A 24,561-nucleotide genomic window follows, 5' to 3' on the forward strand; every position below is an offset into this window, starting at 1 on the left:
TGGTGGGCACTTCTGTTTCTGACTACACTTCTTCCACAGTCACCTGCTGGGGCACAGCTGAGGAGGAAAGTGCAGTTAACCCCTAACACACAAGGCAGCTGCTAGTGGTTTGGCTAACTGCTAAGCTATTAGCTACCCTAAGCTAGCAAATCCCTAAGGACACAGTTCATGAATATTTGCATGCGAGTCTGAAGAAATTATGCTCTAATATAGCCCCTGTAAGTTCCTATGAAATATGATTCAATGAGAAAATTTGCAGTTAATCAAGCTACACAGATTGACCTACAGAAAAACACCATAGTGCACTGTAACAAGAACAGGAAGTGATCTAGTACCATGCTGAGACCAGGACTAAGTGAACACCATTAACCCTGTCTTGTCACAGTACAGTGTTCTACATGGAAACCTTGTTGCAGACCAAAGAAACAGTGCTCTTGCCACCACAGTAGTCAAACTACAATAGTGTAGCTGGGCCATGTGTAAAATGATGGAGCTAACTAGTAAAATAGTTGATACAGTTAATTAAAATGTGAATGCCGGTAAAGGTCAGACCTTGGGAATGAAATGAGTGCTTGTTCCTGCTCATTTTGTCCCTGTGAGTGGATCGAGCTATGATGTCATCCATCTCCTGTTCTGATACCTGAGACAAGACAATGAAACACAAAAAGATGTATTTTAGCATCAAGCCATGGACATCCTAAAGCACCAACCCTCAGGTATCTACCAGAAACAAACACAATTCAATTCAATTCAATTCAATTTTATTTATATAGCGCCAAATCACAACAAAAGTCGCCTCAAGGCGCTTTATATTGTACAGTAGATAGCACAATAATAAATTAATAGTCCAAAGGTGAGGTAGAGAGTAGTGGGTAACAGGCTGAAGGGGACTGCAGAAACTTTAACTGTCAGGTTAAGTATTAAATTAATAAACAACTAACACATGTGCCGACAATCCCATTTAACAGAATAAGGGGTTTTTGAATGAAGATGCACTATGGGAAGAAGAAAAGCTGGTGGAGGCCAATTGAAGCTTTGGGTAAAGTTATACTGGGAGACATTGGGTCATGCTACTCATGATGTTACTTTGACATGTACCACCTACTTGAGCATTGTTGCAGACCATGTATTATTTTCCAATTTGCATAATGACTTCTAATACCACTGACTAACAACGGGCCGTGTGGTCAGTTTCATGATCATTAACATGCAAACTGTCATGACCATTGAAATGACCATCAACAACCACTGGTGAATGTCCATGAGTCCCATTCACAGAGAGTTGGGGAATGGCTGCAATCACAGCATTGTAAGATGGTGACAGATGGACCCTTAGGCCCCCTCCTCCATTCACAGGTGGTCTTTCCCTTTTCACGTAAATGGCCTCCTTGACTCCGCCCTCAAACCAGCGTTCCTCCCTGTCCAGGATGTGTACATCCTCATCATTGAAAGAGTGTCCACTGGCCTGTAGGTGTAAATAGACTGCAGAGTCCTGGCCTGATGAGGTTGCTCTTCTGTGTTGTGCCATCCTCTTCGCCAGAGGTTGTTTGGTTTCCCCGATGTATAAATCCTGGCAATCCTCCTGGCACTTAACAGCGTACACTATGTTACTCTGTTTGTGTCGGGGGACCCGATCCCTGGGATGGACCAGTTTTTGGCGCAGTGTGTTTTGGGGTTTAAAAGCCACAGAGACCCGGTGTTTAGAAAAAATGTGTCTCAGCTGTTCCGATACTCCTGACACGTACGGGATCACTACAGGTTTTCCCTTAGGCAGCGATTGTCCTTCTCTCCTGGATCGGCTGGAGCTTTCTTGGGTTCAGGAACAGTTTGAGGAGCACAACGAGTTTGAGATGTTGACGAGGCTCCCAGATGTCAATCCAATCGAGCATCTGTGGGATGTGCTGGACAAACAAATCCCAACTGACACCTTCAGGGGTCTAGTCGAGCCCATGGCCAAACACCTCAGGGCTGTTTGGCAGCAAAAGAGGGACCAACAGAATATTAGGCAGGTCCTTATAATGTGATGCTTGATTGGTGTATATACAGAGCTAAAAAGAAACCTAGGATTGTTTCTGATTTCCTCAGTGATCAGCAGTACGGTGTCCTTTCTTTTTGGAGGATTTTTTAAGAGTAACAAACAATTTGTCGAGGTCTAATGAAAGTCTTTTAAATGAGTGATTACTGCCATGTCCTCTGCAGCTCATAGTCATCTGCTTCAAGGCACACGTGTATGAATCATACTGGAGAGTCAAGCATCTCCCATTTGTCACTTATTTTTTCAGAGGAACCAGCTTACTGATCTAGGCTAAACCCTGGAGATGCAGGGGTTGGGGACTCTTACACGTAAAACAAAGTTTTTCAGTCTGACTTCTAAGACTTCACTAACATACTGGTTCTTTGGACAGGGTTAGCTTGTCATGGCTGTCATATACAGCTACTGTATATTTTCAGTCTGTATATTTGCAGACTTAAAAATGCTGCTCACACAGGATCCTTCTGGAAAAAGAAAATATTTATTGTGTTAAAAACATGAATACTACAGTCCACCCAACCAGTATACACACATGGTGTTTATGGAACATAGACTGTGTTTTTGTCTGGGTGAATGAGACTCGATTTACTTTGAATTCTCAATTAAGCTAGAAATTGTTGAGTAGATCCGGTCTATGCGATACATTTTTGGCTCAATAATAACCCCCGAATGTCATTGGAGGAGAGAAATATTCACGAGGATTAAGACAGAGGATGCAGGAGTAACTTCGAGTTGCTTGAATCAAACCACCAGTTAAGGTGGTTTTACAGAAGGCTGAACTTTCTATTTAAAAGCAGATCAGGTCTTACCTTTGGGTTAGGATGCCTGCTGACAATAAGAGTGATGGGTCCAGGCCCACACTCACTGAGGATGGCATAGGCCTCACTGAGAGCAGCGTGACGAAGGCTGACCGAGTCCACCTCCAGTATCTGATCACCACGACTGGACAGAGGCACAGGTGTCAGCACAACTCTGAACGTTGTCTCCTCAAGATTCACACACATGTCAGTGAGTAGATTATCACAATTACTGAGAAATACTCTCAGTGAAACACACGTTTTACTCTTCTGGTATTAGTAAAACTACGAAGTTTTTACCTGAGCCTGCCGTCCATCTTGGCCACAGAGCCCAGAGCCAGGCTATGGATGTAGATACCAGGAGCAGCGTTCTCCAGGGTCAGACAGCACACTCCAATTCCAAGACCAACACCGTGCTCTGAAGGAGTAAGGAGTAGTAAGGAGTAAGACCCAATGTCAGGGAGAGCTTCTGATTGATGCTCCCACTGATGAAACTGCATGTTGGCTGCATGCATCAGTGAAACTGCAGTGATCATACTGGTGCATGTAACAGTGCTTTGGTACTTTCACACAGCTGTGCTTGCTGCTATCTACAGCTGTCCACGACACACACAGACACACACACACACAGTCAGACACAGACACACACACACACAGTCAGACACAGACACACACAGAGACACAGACACACACACACAGACACACACACACACACAGTCAGACACAGACACACACAGAGACACAGACACACACACACAGACACACACACACACAGTCAGACACAGACACACACAGAGACACAGACACACACACACAGACACACACACACACACAGTCAGACACAGACACACACACACACACACAGTCACACACACACAGTCACACAGACACACACAGTCACACAGTCACACACACACATCTCAGTGGTAACAAGACAGAAAATCAACCAGTGACACCTGAACTGGTTTCTGGGTTCAGTCACAGCATCTTACCTTTATTAAGTGTAACTTCCATAACAATGCAGTCCTTTGGACCTGGACCAGGGCCTCTGCGTCCATCAGCTTCGCTGAACCCTGATGGGACTGGTGTACTTCCACTGGTATGAGAGTTGGGTGAAGTGGAACGGCTGAGGAGGGTGGGAGTGGGACATGGTGTCAGGCTGGGGCTGCACAGCCGCGTTCTAATGGTCAGCGTTACAACCCCTTTCTTAAGTTGCTGTTAATGAAGATGAAAGTGGAAATAAAAATGTCTTTAGTGACTGTGCAGGACTATTTTCTGTTTGCAGACGTCGGGACCAGAAATTCAGTCGACAGACCCACCCTTCACACATCCAAAACTTACAATGCATTTATGTGACATTCATGACGTCCTTAAATTTTAAATCTGGTGTTTTGTGTCATTTAGTGAAAGACAAACAGAACTGTCAGCAAGCAATGCAACGGTTTAAACCTACAGCACAGAAACAGGGCGAATACATAAAAGTTTAAGAGATGATTGATATATTAGTCAGCTTTTAGCTTTTGTCAGACACATTTTAGAAAACGCTGACACAACACTGGAAGGTTCACACTGTCTCCTTTAAGGTTTGCACATTTTTGCTTTAACTGTATAGTTGTTTCACAGCTGACTAATAAGCCGTTTAATATCAGGGGAGGCCTGCTCTGTTATTATTTCATGACAAATGCAGCAGACATAATATCAAAAGTTAAAAGTGCTGAATATAATTTGTGCTATAATTTTAAATACAAAGCTCAGCTGGATGCAGCTGCCAGACGGCCGTCTGTAGGCTGAAAACAAATCAGAGAACTTTAGGATACTTTAGAAGTGGTCAGAATCAATAATCTGATAAGCCCGCCCTCACCCATGTCCCTCACCCCACCATGTCCTTTGCTGCCCTCCTCTCCCTCTCTCCCTCCGTGTCCCTCACTCACCCACCCCCCTCGATGTCCCGTTGGGAGTCCCCCCTCCTTCCCTTGGGGAGTAAAAACACACCCCTTACACTGAGTTGATGGCACTTTCTTCTTTTTGACTTGGATTGTTGGCTTGTGAAGAATAGAAATATTTTACTGCTATTATTTGCTGCTATTAGTATAATCATCATTAACATTTCATGATTGAGAGTGATGTTGTATTCAGATGCATTCAGATGTTCAAATATATTGGTATTATATTAGTCTTTATTATAGGTCCAAGAAGAACCACTTTAAATTGTTGAGTTGAATCTATAATTTAAAGGTTTTTGAATGTTTTTATATTCTTACACATAGTCTTCAGTGGGTGACAGGCGGAGTTGCAGGCTGACAGGAAACACGTCTGCAAGGCATGCTCTTGCAGAAGTGAAAATGAAAGCAGACTCTGACTGCGAGTACTGTGAGTAGGATATGAAACTTTTAGTAGAGGCTTTTGATTAAAACATTTATTCAGTAGATTACATATATAGTTCCAGTTAGGTTATTATATGTAAGGGTGAGCCTCTGTTCTGGTGAAAGGTCAGAAGTGTAACGGGTGAGATGTGAGAGCATTTAAGGGCGAGACATACACATACAGACACAAATAGTGAGAGGTCACGACACGTACGCAGTACACAGCATGCACGCGCCCCTGCACGTGCACGCACACACACATACACACCATAGTAGATCTATTTTGGTAGGGCAGAAGTGAAGATGTATTTTTGCTGCAAGTGCAAATTGTGCCGGCGTATTGTCAGATGCTTACAGGAAGTGCACCTGATGTTCGGGGAGATAAGGAGGCGCTCATGGTGCGACAGCGAGGATGGAGACAGGAAGCGTCTGCCTTCGAGGCGAAGATGATGTTCTGTTTTAGACTATGTTAAGAGTCATTGTGGTTTTGGAGTGACGTATGCTTTGTTTAAATCTGCCTAGCAACAGAAAAGGGGGCTGTACTATCTTAACCCTATAAAACGGTTGTTTGAATATGGTAAAGCAGTTCAATACTGATTGGGTTGTTGAACTCACACATGTGTAATTCATTAAAATGTCGTCTAATTGTACACGCCTGGATCTGTGGTTATTTATGGATTCCTCTCTCAACATTGAACCCTGACAGGCTATAGAATTTTCTCCATATTATTGTAGAGTCTATATTTTATAATATGAAGCACACTGAGGCCACTGTTATGTATATGTATATGCACCATATATGTAAAACTGAATTAAATGAATTTCACCTTCTTTTGATAGCTTTCGTTGGTAAACCTCTTCACCCACTAAAATATAAAAACTGCAACTTGATAGAATAAAATTTACAGACACCTTGAACATTAAGATGTTTTACACTGCAAATCATTCATAAGTAACAATCTGATCTAATAAATTGAGACAATTTAAAAGGAAAATGAAACGTTTGCTCACAGATCTCAGATCAGATGTGGAGGTTACTTCTGAGGCTGCCGTTTGCTGGGTTGGCACCTGTTCACTGATTTATGAGCATGTCATTCAGTTTTTCTGTTGGGCTGCAAACTTAACATTTTCATTTATTCTTTAGATTTCTTTGAACTCTTAAGTTACGCAGAGGTTTAGGCTGACCCATCATTTCTTTATACTTTGCATAGGAGGCCAGACTTTCAACTAATCTCTATTTTAAAGTGCTTTTGAGGATTTATGAAGGTGTTCCAAAGATGCTCTTTGGGTGTTTTTAAATCATTTTTAGTCCAGTTCTTGAACCTGAGAGACGAATGTTTTGTCAAACTCAGTTTTAACGTTGCCAGCATGCAAACTAAAGTTTATTAGACCAGCGTTAACAGAAGGATATGCGTGAGTGTGGAACTTATCAGCTGTGCTGGGACGATGTCTTTGGAAATGTGGAGCAGGGCTGAGAAAACAAACAAACAAACAAACAAAGGTGCATCCTGACAACAGGAGTGCCAAAGAAATCTCTAGACTACAACGTGAATTCCATAAATTTTGGATTTTCCTACTTGACGTTCACTTTTGTTGTTTCTGTTGAAACCAACAACTTCTTTTACAGAGGACGGTGTATGCTCTCACAGTTACCCCAAATAAAAGAGGTAATATTGTGATGTCAGAGTTTTCATGAACGCAGCTCTGTGCTGAACACAGGCCTGTCCTGACCTGTCAGCTCATTCCATCAACTACAGATTCTGCACAGTTACACTCTTGTATAAATTCAACACAATGTCACAAAGTTTACAAATGTTTTAGTAACACATTACATACTTTTAGTTACTTTTGTAACTTTATAAGAGGACAATACACATCAATGAAATTCACTACAGACAGATTTTACAGACAGGCAGAGAGAGGGGCTGCTCCTCATTATCATTACGACGTCATGCAAATGAAGCACAGCAGCCTAACAACGTGCACTAAAATAAGAAAAAGCAAAAATCCCTCATTTAAACTTTGTCATAAAGTTTGGGGAAATACAGAAGAGGTTTTTTATAATAGTGTTCTTTGTCAATAATTCCTGCACTTTTAACAAATGTGAGCGAGTTAAAGTCACAGCGAGAGGACAGAGGATATTTGGGCGGGGTTTGGAGGTCACTGTTCATCTGTGAAAACTGAAGAGAGACGGCACAGCATCTGAACTCAGTGTCTGAAAATGATTTCACCTGTGTTTTAAAAGCAGCTATGTTGCGTTACCTCTTTTGTGCACCTCTGAAAATAAAGGTGTCATGGTCCAGGTGAGTGCTGGGTTTCCCAGCGTGCCAGTGAATCCATCGCTGGGCAGAGGCCACACCTCCTCTCATTTGCTGCACCTGTGTGTAATCAGCTGGCAGGCTCTTAAGACCAGCGCTCTCAAACACTCCTCGCCAGGCGTTAACGCACCATCATCACCTGCTCTACTCACAGTTGCTGGTCTGCTCGTTGTTTTCAGCATTACTCACCGGCTAGTCTCCCTGCCCAGTTCTTCACAGTGAGTGAACTTGGACTGGTTTAGCCTCACCCAGACCTTACCACCCCCCCCCCCCCCCCCCAAGCCTCGCCTCCACCTGTAAAATGACTCTGTGAGCGTAGTTCTATAATCCCCCACCTTACAGTGCCTGCTCTGGAAAATACCCGGTGTCGGGTTCCCTGACTGTTTCCCCCGCCGACTAAAGAGCTGTTCTTCTTTGGACTCTGCTGCTGCACTCGTAGTGTCACTCTTGTTTTCATGTTTTGTGACTGTTGCTGAGATGATTGTAGCTGAGATGAGTACTTCGTGGTTCTGCTTTCGTTCACAGCGTCCCACAGTAATACTCTGGTATCTGGTCATTTTGAAGTTCCTGCCAGTCAGAGTGACTTAATTTAGTTCCTTAGCCCCTGAGTGTGATGCATTGTGTTTTAGTTTGAGCCAACTCCAGAGGTCAGGTTTATTCCCTCTCTCCTTTAGTTCATGTTTAGTGTTTTTGCCATGACCTGTGCCGGTTCCCTGTGTGCCACTTTCACGTGCCAAAATAAAATGTTGCTTTTCACTAAACCTCCGAGCCTCCGTGTGGTGTCTGCATTTGAGTCCACTTCTCTGTGTTGGCCGCTCACTCGTGACAAAAGGACTGCATATAAATATGTTTCCTAAACAGTGCAAAATTGTTTGTGAAAGCCGCTGAATTAAAGTTGTACACCACGATAACGGTGTACAGAAGCAAATCTACAAAAACTGCAATAGTTCAAGTAGATTACAGCATAACTGTACAACAGCAGTTGGATACATACGTCAGCGGCATTGGTGTAATTACTCTCACCACCATCAGGAGGAGACAACAGTTCAAGTTTAACATTCTTTACATTGTTGATGAAATATAAACGCTGAAAGCCAACCTTGAAGATTTGGATGGCCTGCTGGTGTGTGAGTCCCTGCAGAGACTCTCCGTTCACCTCCAGAATCTCGTCTCCTGTGTGGCGAGGCATAAAATCACCGTTAGTAGGTAATGATCTCTGTCAGGTGCTGTCAAACCTTTCCTTCCAAGTCAGTAACACAGAATGAACAGGAAGTAATACCCTCCTTCAGCCGTCCATCAGCTGCCGCAGCACCGTGAGGGAATATTGTCCTGACAAAGATGCCCATCTGACCACGTGCTGAGTCCTGCCCACCAACAATACTGAACCCAAGGCCCTGTGGGAGTTGGAGTCAGACAGAACAGCAGGAACCAAGGGTTCAGTGTTATCATCACAGCTTTAAGTAGTGACACATGACAGCACACATTTAGAGGTCGTTGTTGAAAAACCTTAGATGTATCGCTATGCATAGGTTTCTTTTCTCCTTACATAGACATTATATATATATATAGATATCAAGGTCGGTAGAAATTCTAACCAGATATATTGAAAGTTGCAGTGAAAACATCATTAATAAAGTAAAGTGTAAATGTAAAATGTTTCAGTTGATAACAATGATGTAACACAGGTCAGAGCTCAGTCTCTGCTACAGCACTGTAGCAGTTCTGGCTGTCTGCTAAACCCTGCCACCTACTGTCCAGCCACCTGCAGACTTCCACAATCGAGTACAGAACAGAAGGGTTGAAAGTGGAGAAGAAGTCCACCAAACAGAGAGCAGTAGGCCTGACTGCATTGTTCTATGGTTGTGACTCTACTGTAGACGTATCAAGCTACCAGGTCAGTTTCACCAGCTCTGCCTCATATGAAATGGTACAACAGTGTCTCTAAGGTAAATGTACTTTTGCAAGCCTACATGCCGAGCATAGATCCCCTGCTGCTGTCTAAGATGGTCTGGATATGCATGTGCATGCATGACAAGAGGCTATCATTGTCCTCTTGGACAATGATAGCCTCTTGGACAATGGTCCAAGAGGACAGCAAAAAGAAGACACTAACCCCAAGTTGCTCTTCGATGCATCCATCAGTGTGTGAATGTTAGCTAGGAAGCACTGCAAAGCATCGAAGAAAGTGCTTGTGTGAATGGGTGATTGTGGCATGTCATACAAAGCGCTTTGAGTGCTCTGCGAGAGCAGAAAAGAGCTGTTTAAGAATCAGACAATCCAGCAACAACCAGAGAACCACAAAGGGCTTAAATACACAGAGGGCCAACGAGGGAAGTAGAAACACACGGGAAACACCGCTGGGAGAGATCAAACCTAACGAGACGGGCAGGAAGCAATACACTAAACACAGGACGTAAGACTTTCAGAGTAAAACAGGACAAACACGAGGAACAGGGGAGACTAGAGACATGACTGGAACACAGAGACAGAACTAAACATACATGATAGATGCAGGGAGGCACAAATGACGACAGACTAAATGAACAAGAAATCACAACGAGGAAACTAAACAATGCTCAATGAGAACAGAGGAAACCTAGAAACATGGGTCATAGACCCAGGACCATGACACAGGCTAGAACTGTATTTTTGTGTTCTTTGTTTGTACTTTAGCAGGTTTGTAGTAAAAATAACACAGTTTGGCATCAACTTAAAGAACAGCAGATGTAAAATGTAAACGTGAGATCAGAGTTTAAATGTGAAATGATATTAGAATGTGATATTTACAGTCCCCATATGCCAGTATCATGTCCTAAATGTTGCCAATACCAACAAAGGCAGCAGAATGTATGTAGTACAGCTTTAACACAGGCTGATCTATTATCAGCTTTCAGAATGCTGAGAGCATCTAATTACTCACAGACGTTCTCCAGCTGCACTTAAAAACTCACTTTTAAAGTAGTTAGTGTAGTTCAGACTTTCTTCATTCAATGTGAGCGATCTGTGACACAACACATAATCAATGCTCAGCATCCAAAGCTTTATCCAGGTAACTGTTACACTGTAAAGCTGAAGAAGTCAGCAGAACTTAAAACACTTGAGGTCACCGACTGCGTGAAGTTTTTTTTAAACTGATGAACTTAAAAGTTGAAGTTTGTTTGACCTCCCCATCCAAGATAGGATGGGTAGAATTAAGTTTAATCAAAATGCATGTTTTACCCAGAATATTATATCCCATACAAATGTTGCCTCTCAGGATCAACAGAAAAACATTCTCAGAGATTGAGGGATATCTTTCTAAATTTATATGGCATGGGCAGAAATCTAGACTAAAGATACAGATTTTACAGCTGCCCACAGATGAGGGGGGCAGGCACTTCCTAACCTTCTATATTATTACTGGGCCTGCCATGCACAACAATCTGAGGGTGGTTACATTCCTTTCTATTAGGGCTGTGCGATATGGCCAAAATCTCATATCCCGATATTAAGACATCTATCGTCCGATAACGATATAAATCACAAAAATGTAACATTTTCTGTAAATTCTGTGATTGTCGGGCAGCTCGACTTGCGTGAAGTGTTTCCAGCTAGGTGTCGCGTACCTGGAGTCCAGTGTTTTAACTGATGCATGAAACGATACATTTTTAGACATAGGTTGTAACAGCCGCCGTTTTCTTTGTGAGTATTTATTACACAGCGTGCTGCGGGGAAAAGCCTGTTCTAACGTTTGAGTCTAAGGTTTATTAAATACTCTGAATCTTTCACGTGATTCAGTTTATTTTGAAAAGTCTCAACACGATCTTGAGCTTTATTGTGAAAGGTTTATGTGGAAAATAAACAAGCGGACACGCGGTGGTTTTACCGTCGTTGTTGCTAACGACAACGCATAAAAACAAGCGCTTGTCCGTCTGTAGTGTGGTTATATTAAATATAAGAGAAAGAGAGAACTTTAGGAAATTAATATAGCCACTACAGTGACCATCAAAATAATGAAAAAATATTGCCGTAAACAGTTTATTTTGCGACACCACGAAACAAACGATAGCATAAAATGAAACGATAGACGTTTTTCTATCGTCATCCGATATATATCGTTATATCGAAGAGCCCTACTTTCTATACCAAGGCGAGCCACCAGTAGATACTTGGTGCTGTGACCCTCTTTCGCCTCTTAGTCTTTTATCTATTGATCTGGCTGACCTTCCTCTTGGTGTCTGAAATCATTTTATTTTGATGCCTACACTTAAGGTTTGGCATAATATTGCTGCCCACGTCGGAAGAAGAGGTTTTTCTAGTGCACTGCAGCCTCTAATTAGGAATAAAGCTTTCCTTCCAGGTATTGGCATTAGTATATTTGATGATTGGCAAAAATATAAGATTTATTTGCGATCTGTTTGAAAGGGGTAGTTTTATGGCCTTTAATCAAATTCAAACTAAATATAATTTACCACAGAAACACTTCTTTGGGTTTCTGCAAGTAAGACATTTTGTAAATTCCCTTAAATTTCCAGCCAATCAACCTGTTTTGAATCCTATTGAAAGCTTTCTTCTTAAATTTAATGAGGAAATAATCACAAAATAGAAATTTATCTCTCTTTGTTATGGGAAATTATTGTCTTTGCATTTTGTAACCACTGATAAGGCCAGGGTTCGGTGGGAGACCGACCTCGAAGTTCAGCTTAGTGCAGAAGCACGGTCCAAAACTTTTAGATCTGCCAAGAAATTGTTTTCCTGTAACTGACTCCAGGAAAGCCGTTACAGAATCTTGCATAGACTCCAGCGTACGCCAGAGTTTTTAAATAAAATTCATCCTCAGATTTCTCCTCTTTGTGTAAAGAGCAATACGGATGTGGGGACCTACTACCATTGCATATGGCAATGTCCTTTAATTACTAGATTTTGGAAAAATTTTGCTGTAGAGCTTCGCTCCATCTTTCACCAGACGATCCCACTGAACCCTGTGCTGTTCGTTCTGGGTCTATCTATAGAAGGGCTCTCTCTGTCTTCTGTACAGATGCTTTTGTTAGGTAAACTTTTACATTTAGCGAGGCGATGTGTACTGTTTCAATGGATTCAGAGACAGCCCCCCACTGTTACACAATGGTACAGAGAAACGTTCAAGGTGCTGCCAATGGAGCGCCTCAGTGCCATTATAAAAGGCAATTGTGATGCATTCTGTAGGATATGGCAGCCTTTGCTTGATCACCTACCTCGTGATCTTGCTGTGCTATTACATAAAGGGTAGGGCTGTGCGATATGACCAAAATCTCATATCCCGATATTAAGACATCTATCGTCCGATAACGATATAAATCACAAAAATGTAACATTTTCTGTAAATTCTGTGAATGTCGGGCAGCTCGACTTGCGTGAAGTGTTTCCAGCTGGGCGTCGCGTACCTGGAGTCCAGTGTTTTAACTGATGCATGAAACGATACATTTTTAGACATAGGTTGTAACAGCCGCCGTTTTCTTTGTGAGTATTTATTACACAGCGTGCTGCGGGGAAAAGCCTGTTCTAACGTTTGAGTCTAAGGTTTATTAAATACTCTGAATCTTTCACGTGATTCAGTTTATTTTGAAAAGTCTCAACACGATCTTGAGCTTTATTGTGAAAGGTTTATGTGGAAAATAAACAAGCGGACACGAGGTAGTTTTACCGTCGTTGTTGCTAACGACAACGCATAAAAACAAGCGCTTGTCCGTCCGTAGTGTGGTTATATTAAATATAAGAGAAAGAGAGAACTTTAGGAAATTAATATAGCCACTACAGTGACCATCAAAATAATGAAAAAATATTGCCGTAAACAGTTTATTTTGCGACACCACGAAACAAACGATAGCGTAAAATGAAACGATAGACGTTTTTATATCGTCATCCGATATATATCGTTATATCGAACAGCCCTAATAAAGGGGATCACATTTTGTTTTCAAACATAATAATTAATGTCTGTATTCACTTTTTTTTCTTTTCTCTTTCCCTTGACTTTAAATGTGGAACACTGTACATATTTTGACCCAGACATGTACATCTGTAACTCATGTACCTGTATTTCTTTTGTTCTTTTCTTATTATTATTTGTATTTGGCTGTGCTGATTTGTTGCTGTTTGTATTGTTCCAAAAAAACCAATAAATCATTGTTTAAAAAAAAAGAAAGAAAAAAAGTTGAAGTTTATCAGAACTTCAATATTTTGGTCAGTACCTTCTTGGTTAACACTGATACTCAAATCAGAAATGTTTTGTAGTCCAGTTATTACTTAAAATAAATAAATAAATACATGAAATGAAATAAAAAAACAAAAACCAACTCGTCTGGACTCAGACTACTGCTACTAGAACCCTACTAACTAATATCTAACTGTGATTTTGTCCTGTGCAGAAACTTCTACAAATCGGTTTGCTCCGACTCAGAAACACATCCATCGTTTGTTGAAGAAAATCTGCCAGAGAGCAGGTTAAAGATTACAGTTACACTGGTAACTGACTCAGAGTTCAGGTCTCTTTCTGGAACAGTAAATCTGAGTTTCCTACATTTGGAACAGGAGCCTGTATCTGGTTTATCCTGGTAACCTCAGGGTTAACCCTGGGTCTTCTCTCTTAAGAAGCTGATTTGCTTCTTATTGGGATAAATCACCACAGTAACTTGTGCAGATCAGAGGTCAACACATAGAAGATCCCTCAGACCTCTCTGCAGGAGAATAGGAGGGTTTAAAGTTTTTAATTAGTGTCTGATGTCTTTGTTTTCATTGATAAGCTTCAGCAATAAACACAGATTCTAAGAAACAGCTTTTCTCCTTGGTTTTCAACAACAATTTATTGTTCTATAGGAATGAATATATGATACTAAAACAGGATACCCATGCTACACCTGCTCATATCAAATGTGTAGTTAGCCTATGTCTGAATTTTGTTTTTATATTTAGTGCTTTTAAATCCTGAGACAGTACTGACTCTGCAGCTAAGAGAAGAAAAACTAAAACTGTTGGGAACTGGGTTACTACGCAGCGAAAGGGTTACATGAAAGGATGTGGGACCTCTGGAGTCTTCGATACCCAACATCCAGACTGACGGTGAAACAAAGAGTAGCTCATTGTTCCAACATTCCAAAGAAGCAACTGCTAATCCCAACTGGAGATTAATGAGGTACAACACAAGTGCTATAGCAAAGGGGAACCGGGGCATCAGGTCAGGGGGGAGATGTCATCACCGTCACCTGAGATTGGGTACCAAGCCCATGAGAGGTGCGTTGAGTGCAAGAGAAGCTGACCTGGTGAAGCTGGAAACCTAGACCACAGTCAGGGAGGGTCCAGGTTTCTGACTACCAAGAGTACGTGAAGTCCCCTCTGAAGGTCTACAAGAAGAAGTGAATGCAACATTACAGGCAGTCCTTACCGGGATCATCAGGGAAGCCAACAAGCTGATCTACAGTACAGCAGCAGGGATCACAAAGATGTTTGGCTATAAGACGAACAGCAACAAGGAGCAGTACCCTCAATGGACAAGGAGACTCGAGGCCAAGATCAAGGTAGTCTAGAATGAAGTTAGCCAACTATCAGAGCTGCAGAAAAGTGTGATGAAGAAAGGGACGCCTAAGAAGTGCAGCAGACTGTCCATACCTGAGGCCTTGGAAACTGCCAAGTAAATGCTCACAGCCTTAGGTACACCAGAGAGTTACAATATGAGAACAGCCCCACATGAACTGGAGCCAGAGCAGATGGGAGAAGGATGCAACCCATAACAGCAATGCTCAGTGGCCACTGGATCTAAGAGCAGATCAGAGAAACCTCCCTGAACAAGATCCAGTGACCATCACAGTGGCAGACATCCAAGAACGGGTCTCCAGACCAGACTGACCAACTGCACTGTCTGGACTGACTACAAGAGAGCCTGTAACTCAATGCCCCACACATGGATCCTGGAATGCTGAGAACTATACAAGATCACCAGGACCCTAAGAGCCTTCATCAGGAACTCAATGGGGAAGACACTAGAGGCCAACCTCAAGCCCATAGCTCACCATCAAGTGCGGGATCTACCAAGGAGATGCTCTGTCCCCACTGCTGTTCTGCATAGGCCTGAACCCCCTCAGTGAGATCATCAACAAAATTGCCTACAGATACAGACTACGTAATGCAGCAGTTGTCAGCCACCTCCTGTAGTCAACTGAATCAAGTCAACTGAATGGTAAGAACCAGATACAGGCAATCAACATCTACTATTATAACCTGCCGGGATAAAAGCAGGCTAAAGGAGGAGACAGAAGCCACTGGCATCAGAACAAGGAAGGTCTTTACTATGCATAGAGGGATTCACACCAAATCCATCACCCTGAGGCTGTACCTGAGAAAGAAGAGAAGCAACCAAAGGCCAAACAGGCCAAACAGGCAAAGATACTACACAGCAGGACGCTCCCAGGCCTCTGGTAGAGGGCCGAGCTTGAAGGATAGACCGCCTGCAGGGGCGAGAGGCAGCTGGATAGCGTAGTGGTTAGACTACACGCCTTTGGAGCAGAAGATCGCAAGTTCGATTCCTGCCTGGGGCGTCTGTATCCAGTAAGGGTCCTAAGGCTAGACCCCCTATGCTAAAAAAGTGAGCAGACATGAGCGAGACAGATAAATATGAAGGCATGCCGGCTCGGACGTCGCCCGGATCAACAAGGTCCGCGTCAGGTGTTGAGGAACCAGGGCACCCTGACGACAAGTGGGCTACTGGAACAAGAAGGCATCGGTGGGCAAGAGACGAAAACAGGGCGTTGTTGGAATGCTACTACGCAAGTAACCCTGGCGGAAGGGGTTACATGAATAGGATGAGGGACCTATGGATTCTTCGATACCCAACATCCACAATGACGGCGAAACAACTAGTAGCTCAGTGTTCCAACATTCGAAAGAAGGGACTGCTCTCACAGCTAGAGATTGACGAGGTACAATATAAATGCTACGGCAAGGAGGAGTCAGGACGCCAGGTCAGGGGGGAGATATCATCACCCCCACCCGAGATTGGGTACATAGCCCCAAGTGCGATAGGAGAAGGATCGTTGAGTGCGAGAGGAACTGACCTGAAAGATAGGATCATGGCCAAGCTTGAAACCTGGACCCCCCCTAGCCGGTTACCAAGATTACGTGAAGTACCCTCAGAAGGTCTGCTAGATGATGTTAATGCAGCACTACGGATGATACCTACAACCACGATTACCGACACTAACAAGCTGATCTACACTACGGCAGCAGTGATCAGTGAGATGCTTGGCTACAAGTTGAACAGCCACAAGGGGCAGTACCCTCCATGGAGAAGGAGGCTAGAGGGCAAGATCAAAGTAGCACGGAGGGAGGTTAGCCAACTAACGGAGTTGCAGAAAGGCGCGACAAAGAAGGTGCATAAGAAATACAGCAAGCTGTCCATACCTGAGGCCTTGGAAACTGCCAAGCAAAGACTCACAGCCTTGGCCAGCCGCTTGAGGAGGTACACCAGAGAGATAGAAGGCAGGAGAATAAACCAGCTGTTCTCCACAGAACCAGCAAAGGTGTACTCTCAGTGGCAAGGGAACAATAACAGAACAGCACCACCAAGGCTGGAGACGGAGCAATACTGGAAGAGCATATGGGAGAAGGACGCAACCCATAACGGCAGACCATAGCAACCTCCCTGAACAGGGTCCAGTAACCATCACAGTGGCAGATATCCAAGAAAGGGTCTCCAGTATGAAGAGTTGGACAGCACCAGGGCCCGACATGGTTCACGCCTACTGGCTGAAGAAGCTGACTGCACTCCACGAGCGTCTGGCAGCACAAATGAACCAGCTGCTAGTTAACGAGAGACACCCGGAATGGCTAACCGAAGGTCGGACGGTCCTGATCCCCAAGGACCCCAAGAAGGGACCGGTCCCATCCAACTACCGACCAATAACCTGCCTCAGTACTACATGGAAGCTCCTGTCAGGCATCATATCGGCTAAGATGAACAGGCACATGGCTCAATACATGAGCGGGGCACAGAAAGGGATTGGCAAGAATACCAGAGGCGCAAAACACCAGCTACTGGTAGACAGAACAGTCAGCCGAGACTGCAAGACCAGGCTGACCAACCTGTGCACTGCCTGGATTGATTACAAGAAGGCCTATGACTCAATGCCCCACAGCTGGATACTGGAATGCCTAGAACTGTACAAGATCAACAGGACCCTAAGAGCCTTCATCAGGAACTCAATGGGAATGTGGCACACAACACTAGAGGCCAACTCCAAGCCCATAGCACAAGTCACCATCAAGTGCGGGATCTACCAAGGAGATGCTCTGTCCCCACTGCTGTTCTGCATAGGCCTGAACCCCCTCAGTGAGATCATTAACAAGACTGGCTACGGATACCGACTACGGAACGGAGCGGTTGTCAGCCACCTCCTGTACATGGATGACATCAAGCTGTATGCCAAGAGTGAACGAGACATCGATTCACTGATACACACTACCAGGCTATACAGCAATGACATTGGAATGTCATTCGGGCTGGAGAAGTGTAGTCGGATGGTAACAAAGAGAGGGAAGGTAGTCAGAACTGAGGGGATTGAACTACCAGAAGGCAACATTGCAGACATAGAGGACAGTTACAAGTACCTGGGGATCCCACAGGCGAATGGGAACCATGAAGAGGCCGCTAGGAAAGCTGCAACCACCAAGTACCTGCAGAGGGTCAGGCAAGTCCTGAGGAGTCAGCTGAACGGTAAGAACAAGATCCGGGCAATCAACACCTACGCCCTGCCCGTGATCAGGTACCCTGCTGGGGTAATAGGCTGGCCAAAGGAGGAGATAGAAGCCACTGACATCAAGACAAGAAAGCTCCTTACCATGCATGGAGGGTTTCACCCCAAGTCCAGCACCCTGAGGTTGTACGCTAAGCGGAAGGAAGGGGGCCGGGGACTGGTGAGTGTCAGCACCACAGTCCAGGATGAGACAAGAAACATCCACGAATACATCACGAAGATGGCCCCAACTGACAGTGTGCTCAGTGAATACCTCAGGCAGCAGAAACCCAAGAAAGAGGAGGAAGGCGAGGAACCATCATGGAAGGACAGGCCCCTGCACGGTATGTACCACCGGCAGATAGAGGAGGTGGCTGATATCCAGAAATCCTACCAGTGGCTGGACAAAGCTGGACTGAAAGACAGCACAGAGGCACTAATCATGGCAGCACAAGAACAAGCTCTGAGTACAAGATCCATAGAGGCTGGGGTCTATCACACCAGGCAAGACCCCAGGTGCAGGCTGTGTAAAGATGCCCCAGAGACAATCCAGCACATAACAGCAGGGTGCAAGATGCTAGCAGGCAGGGCATACATGGAACGCCATAACCAAGTGGCCGGCATAGTGTACAGGAACATCTGTGCCGAGTATAACCTGGAAGTCCCAAGGTCAAAATGGGAGACGCCCCCAAGGGTGATGGAGAATGACCGAGCTAAGATCCTGTGGGACTTCCAGATACAGACGGACAAAATGGTGGTGGCTAACCAACCGGACATAGTGGTGGTAGACAAACAGAAGAAGACGGCTGTAGTGATCGATGTAGCGGTTCCGAATGACAGCAATATCAGGAAGAAGGAACACGAGAAGCTGGAGAAATACCAAGGGCTCAGAGAAGAGCTCGAGAGGATGTGGAGGGTGAAGGTAACTGTGGTCCCCGTGGTAATCGGAGCACTAGGTGCGGTGACTCCCAAGCTAGGCGAGTGGCTCCAGCAGATCCCGGGAACAACATCGGAGATCTCTGTCCAGAAGAGCGCAGTCCTGGGAACAGCTAAGATACTGCGCAGGACCCTCAAGCTCCCAGGCCTCTGGTAGAGGACCCGAGCTTGAAGGATAAACCGCCCGCAGGGGCGTGCTGGGTGTTTTTATATATATGTGTGTGTATATATATGTGTGTGTGTGTGTGTGTGTGGTCTACTTTGTGTAGTCTACATATTTTCTTCATCTGTTTTTTATAACATTATTGATGTTAGGCTATGCTGCATCTATTCCCAGGGTTCGTACGCTTTTTTCAGGGTCAAATTCAAGCACTTTTTAAGCACTTTCAAGGTCCCTTTTTAAGCTTTTCCAGCACACAGTTGCAGCAACTGTGACGTTCACTAGTAGAACTGACACACAAAACAAAACGACTACACTACACACTAACTACACAAGAAAACACACTAACCTGAGACTCCAAACATGATAAACATCACAAATCTCTCACGTATCAAAACTCTCTCTCTCTTTTTCGCTCACTCGCTCTCTCTCTCTTCCCAACAACCAAATACCACATGTTGCCGTATCATTTTTTGATTGGTCGACATGGTACATTTTTCCACCAATAGGGAAGGAGTGTTTTTTCTTTTTTCACTCACAAGCAAAGCGTGTTTGCTAGCGCTCGCCATAAAAAACGCCATTTTTACCGTTTCTTCCTGGAGTAAACGCCACTGTTTTATTCAGAAACCCCCCCCAAAAACATCGGTTTTACGTGACCTATCAACACAATTTAAAAACTGGTATATAATTTGAAGTCCGCACGTTAGACCCAAGTTGAAATGGAGGCTCTGGGTCCGTCGACCCCAGAGGGTTAATCAGAAAGCCTTAAGTTAGCTAGTTACGTATCGGGCTAATGTTTAAAGCTTTCACTTGAGTAAATTAACTCATATTACTGCTAAGTAATGTTAGCTAAGTTCACAGCATATTCCGTAATAGCGCTGCCATACTGCATCACACTCAGTGCATTTCAATCATTTCTCCAGCGAGTTTGATAGCTAGCAAAATAATAACCATAATTTAAAAAAAATAGCATGTGTAACGTACACGTACTGGGAAATTATTTACTAGGACTCACCTATCATGCGACTGGAGAACGCAAACTCTGCCATTGTTGTTTTCCATCAAACACATTAAAACAGCAACCTACAGGTATGTTAGCGCACTCATCCCCAACTGTCCGAGGGAGGGGCGGGGTCACATATTGAAACAGACGCAAGGCAGCCCAGGCGGGGAAATTTTGCTTTTGCGTCTCATTTTATTTCTCTATCTGATAAGAAAACAATTCAATCAGATAGCTATTTATTGTGAATGAAATACAGTTACATTTTCAAGCACTTTTAAGCACCACATCTGAAATTCAAGCACTTTTCAAACCTTGAAAAGACGACATTAGAATTCAAGCATTTTCAAGGATTTCAAGCACCCGTACGAACCCTGTATTCCTTCTCTGTCCGCTTGGCTTTGGCTGTGCCAACTGTGGGAGCAATACTGTAATTTTTAGTAAGAAAACCCTTTCATCAATACATCATTAAGAAGAAATGCAGCACAAGCAGATGTTAATAAATCATATGAGGATGCATTAACAGTGGACAGATGGGTCTTTTCAGAGGCTCAAAGCTTCTATACACAAAAGTCTGGGCTTTATTCATGTACACATGCCAAATGAGTGCACTTACCTTGCCCTGGCCTTTCATTAATACTATACTGGAGATAATGGATGGCTGTGCAAGTCGCCATGGAGATTCCACTTGAACAGTGCTCAGGGAGCGAGCTGATTTCTTAATGATCTGATATTCCTGGAAATTGAATGAAGCAAAACAAAGTCTGACAAATACATTTCCAAACAGTTATTTACATGGTGATTAGACTTTCTTTCACTTAGTCTCTGGCATAATTTGCCTTTTCACACTTTAGGAAAATACCTTTTTTTCCTGTCACATGCTGCAGATCTATGTTAATGTATATCTAGCTACACATCATTAAGAGGCTATCATTCTGATTTATTTTTGTCAGTTAACCCCTCATGCCATTTTTCATCTAACACTAGGAGAAAGAACCTGTGACATTGACTGACCTGTCTCACTCCAGATGGGTCCAGCTGTTGAGGTAGGGAGTGTTTACGTCGGCCAGGCTTCTCCACCATTTCAAAGCAGCTCATCCCATTAGCCACAAACAGTTCATCATCTTCACCCACTGATTCCAGGCGAGTGCTCCCTCCTAAGTTAAGAGAAACATTTCAAATCTCTGAAAAAGAAAATGACCCAGCTATGGTTATGTCAGAAACAGGTGCACAGTTTCCTTTGTAACAACCACGTTGGTGTTACTGAATAGTCTGTTTCTGTGAAACACTAACCCTGGGGTCGGCTGCACAGCTTCGTGGCTGTGGGGCTGCAGCAGGACCTTTGGGCTGTTTCCTCCTGACTTTGCTCTTCTAATTTCTCCAGGCTATCAACCTGCAAGGACACACACACTCTCTTTGTAAGCAGCTATGAACATCTGACACTACTTTGGCACCTACCATGAAGAACACACAACAAACACTCATTCAGACAATAAAATACATTTTACTGATCTGCCAAAAAACTAAAGCCATTTCCATGTCTCTGTTATTAGACTGTGGGACAGTAACACTCGATACTCTAACACGTCAGTTCAAAGATTTAACACTGTAATGTGTAGCTGTCACCATAGAAATTAAAACCAGCACCGAGCGCACTCACTAAGAATTCACTGCATGCTAAATCACCAGATTAATGATTTTTCTGCAGCACTAATTTCATCTTTTTTGCAGCAGTGTTTAATTTTACTGTCACTTTTGGGGCTTCACTTCTGATTCTCAAGGTCCTGATTTAATTCAGTTCAATTTTGACTCAGAGAGAAATATTATAATTATGATCGAGTATCTTGGGCTTGTGCTGTCAAAAGAACCCCTCTAAACCACAGCTGTCAAACTCCAGTCCTCGAGGCCCGGTGTCCTGAAGCTTTTCCATGTGTCCCTGCTGCAACACACCTGAATACAATTAGCAGGTCATTAGCACGACTCTGTAGAACTGACTGCATGCTGAGCTGGAACCCCTAACCCTACATGTAAGTGTTTGGACAAATGTACTTCAAAAAATACTTTTATTATATCATGTTCATTCACTCATGAGCTTCTGTAACATTTAACTCTGGTAGCATTGACTACTGGAGTCAATACTAACTGACTCAGTGACATTCAAATGATTTTATAAGTTTTATATAATGTGTTTTCCTGGAGTTTGGTTGATATTCTCCCTCACAGTGAAAATGAAACTACCATAAAACTGTTTATTCTAAGTGAGCAAACTTTCAAATTTAGCAAGAGATCAAAGAACGATTTGTCTCAGTTTACACATTATCTGTTTGTACCATGTAGGACTTGTGCAGACTGGTGCTACTGTTGGAAGTCTTGGTGTGAGCAGCCTGGGACAAGGATGAAGTGGAACTGCAGGTGCTGACAAGGTCTGGCAGACTGGCGGATGGAAAACGATCAAAGCCTACATCTGAATCCTCCTGCAAGGACAACAATGAATGTGTACATGCAAACCACGTTTTTTACAAAACCTTCAAAAATGCAGCCTACTACTGTCATACTAGTCTAAGGAGCTTGGAAAGAAAAGCATCTGGACTTCTTTAAGTTGCTTGAAGACGTTTCACCTCTCATCCGAGAAGCTTCTTCAGTTCTAGGGTCAAAGTCCCAGATTTAACTCTCGGGAGTGTCCCCCCCGAGAGGGACATGGACCCCCTAATGATCCTCTACCTAAACACATGAGCCAAGGTGTGAAAACAGGTGTAGGTCACAATCAGCCAAGGTTTCGGGTAGAGGATCATTAGGAGGTCCATGTCCCTCTTGGGGGGACACTCCCATAGGGCTTAAATCTGGGACCCCGAAATTTCCTTTTCCTTTTCAGATTTCCTTACCTGGATGATTGAGCATGCATCAAGACATTTTAACCCACTTTGGCAAGGACTGCCTAAAGCTAGTACATAAGTACAAACAAACAGCACGTAAGATGGCTGATTGTGGAGGATGCAGGAGGAAATAGAATTGGTCCTAGCACTGAACCCTGTGGAACACCATAATTGACCTCAGTGTGTGAAGAGGACTCTCCATTTACATGTACAAATTGGAGTCTATTAGATAGATATGATACAAACCACTGCAGCGCAGTACCTGTAATACCTACAGCATGTTCTAATCGCTCTAATAGGATATTATGGTGTGAAGATTCAGAAATTCTTTTATTGCTGCCATATAACCTGCATTATTATAATTGCATTAATAACATGTTTTACAGCATTATTTTATTAGTAATATTTCTTACAGGGTTCATGTTGCATTGAAGATGTTTGTCATCACATTGACCTTTTTATTTACAGGCTTAGTTATGATCATTTTATACACATTGCATGCATGCTTACAATACACATAAATTTAGTGACAGGCCTGAGCGAAGGCCCAAGTGTCTTCTGCTTCTTTTTGTAACCTGCTGCACTTTAGTCTACTTGGTGACTGATGACCAGAGTTAGTGACCAGCCTCAGAGACCCTGGGGGCTTGAAGTTTATTGCCTTATTTGGTAGGTGTTATAGAAAAGAGAAGTTATATGTCTGTGTCTAGCCATTAGAGATGTACAAGATGTACCATTGTCTGTAAACAATGACTGTAAACAATGTATTTTTAATCTGTAATTGACGTACGTGGGGGGCATGATCCTCAGTGCTATAAAACCAGCATCCAGTGTATTTTTGTTGGAAGACATATGCTGATGTTTCTTCTCCTGTGCTAATAAACTCACCGTTTGATTGCACTTTTCTGGGGCCTCCGTGGTTTGTTTCACTGCTCTACATTGATCGATTTCGCAACAATGATCAACAGTATCGAACGCTGCACTGAGGTCTAGCAGGACAAGCACAGAGATGAATCCACTGTCAGAGGCCATAAGAAGATCATTTGTAACCTTCACTAAAGCTGTTTCTGTGCTGTGATGAGCTCTGAAACCTGACTGAAACTCTTCAAATAAGCCATTCCTCTGCAGATGATCTGTTAGCTGTTTGACAACTACTCTTTCAAGGATGTTTGATATGAAAGGAAGGTTGGAGATTGGCCTATAATTAGCTAAGACTGCTGGGTCTAGAGATGGCTTTTTAAGTAAAGGTTTAACTACAGCCAGCTTGAAGGCCTGTGGTACATAGCCGAGTATTAGAGATAGGTTGATCATATTTAAGATTGAAGCATTAATCAGTTAGTTTA

At 43.4% G+C, this 24,561-nt stretch overlaps 1 protein-coding gene across 1 annotated transcript in view; it reads right to left on the reverse strand.

Annotated features, from left to right (window-relative positions):
- Positions 1-24,561, reverse strand: part of pdzd2 (PDZ domain containing 2) — a 90,070-nt gene that overhangs the window by 19,637 nt on the left and 45,872 nt on the right. Inside the window, exons 8-17 of the mRNA XM_005461823.4 lie at positions 22,679-22,822; positions 21,642-21,741; positions 21,363-21,505; positions 20,965-21,084; positions 8,790-8,904; positions 8,610-8,683; positions 3,822-4,044; positions 3,130-3,247; positions 2,842-2,974; positions 553-640 (exon numbers count right to left, since the gene is read on the reverse strand). Coding sequence (XP_005461880.2) covers positions 553-640; positions 2,842-2,974; positions 3,130-3,247; positions 3,822-4,044; positions 8,610-8,683; positions 8,790-8,904; positions 20,965-21,084; positions 21,363-21,505; positions 21,642-21,741; positions 22,679-22,822 — 1,258 coding nt within the window. The remainder of the gene's footprint in view (positions 1-552; positions 641-2,841; positions 2,975-3,129; positions 3,248-3,821; positions 4,045-8,609; positions 8,684-8,789; positions 8,905-20,964; positions 21,085-21,362; positions 21,506-21,641; positions 21,742-22,678; positions 22,823-24,561) is intronic.

Source organism: Oreochromis niloticus, linkage group LG12 (assembly GCF_001858045.2).
Source record: "Oreochromis niloticus isolate F11D_XX linkage group LG12, O_niloticus_UMD_NMBU, whole genome shotgun sequence".
In the NCBI taxonomy this organism is placed as follows: Eukaryota; Metazoa; Chordata; class Actinopteri; order Cichliformes; family Cichlidae; genus Oreochromis; species Oreochromis niloticus.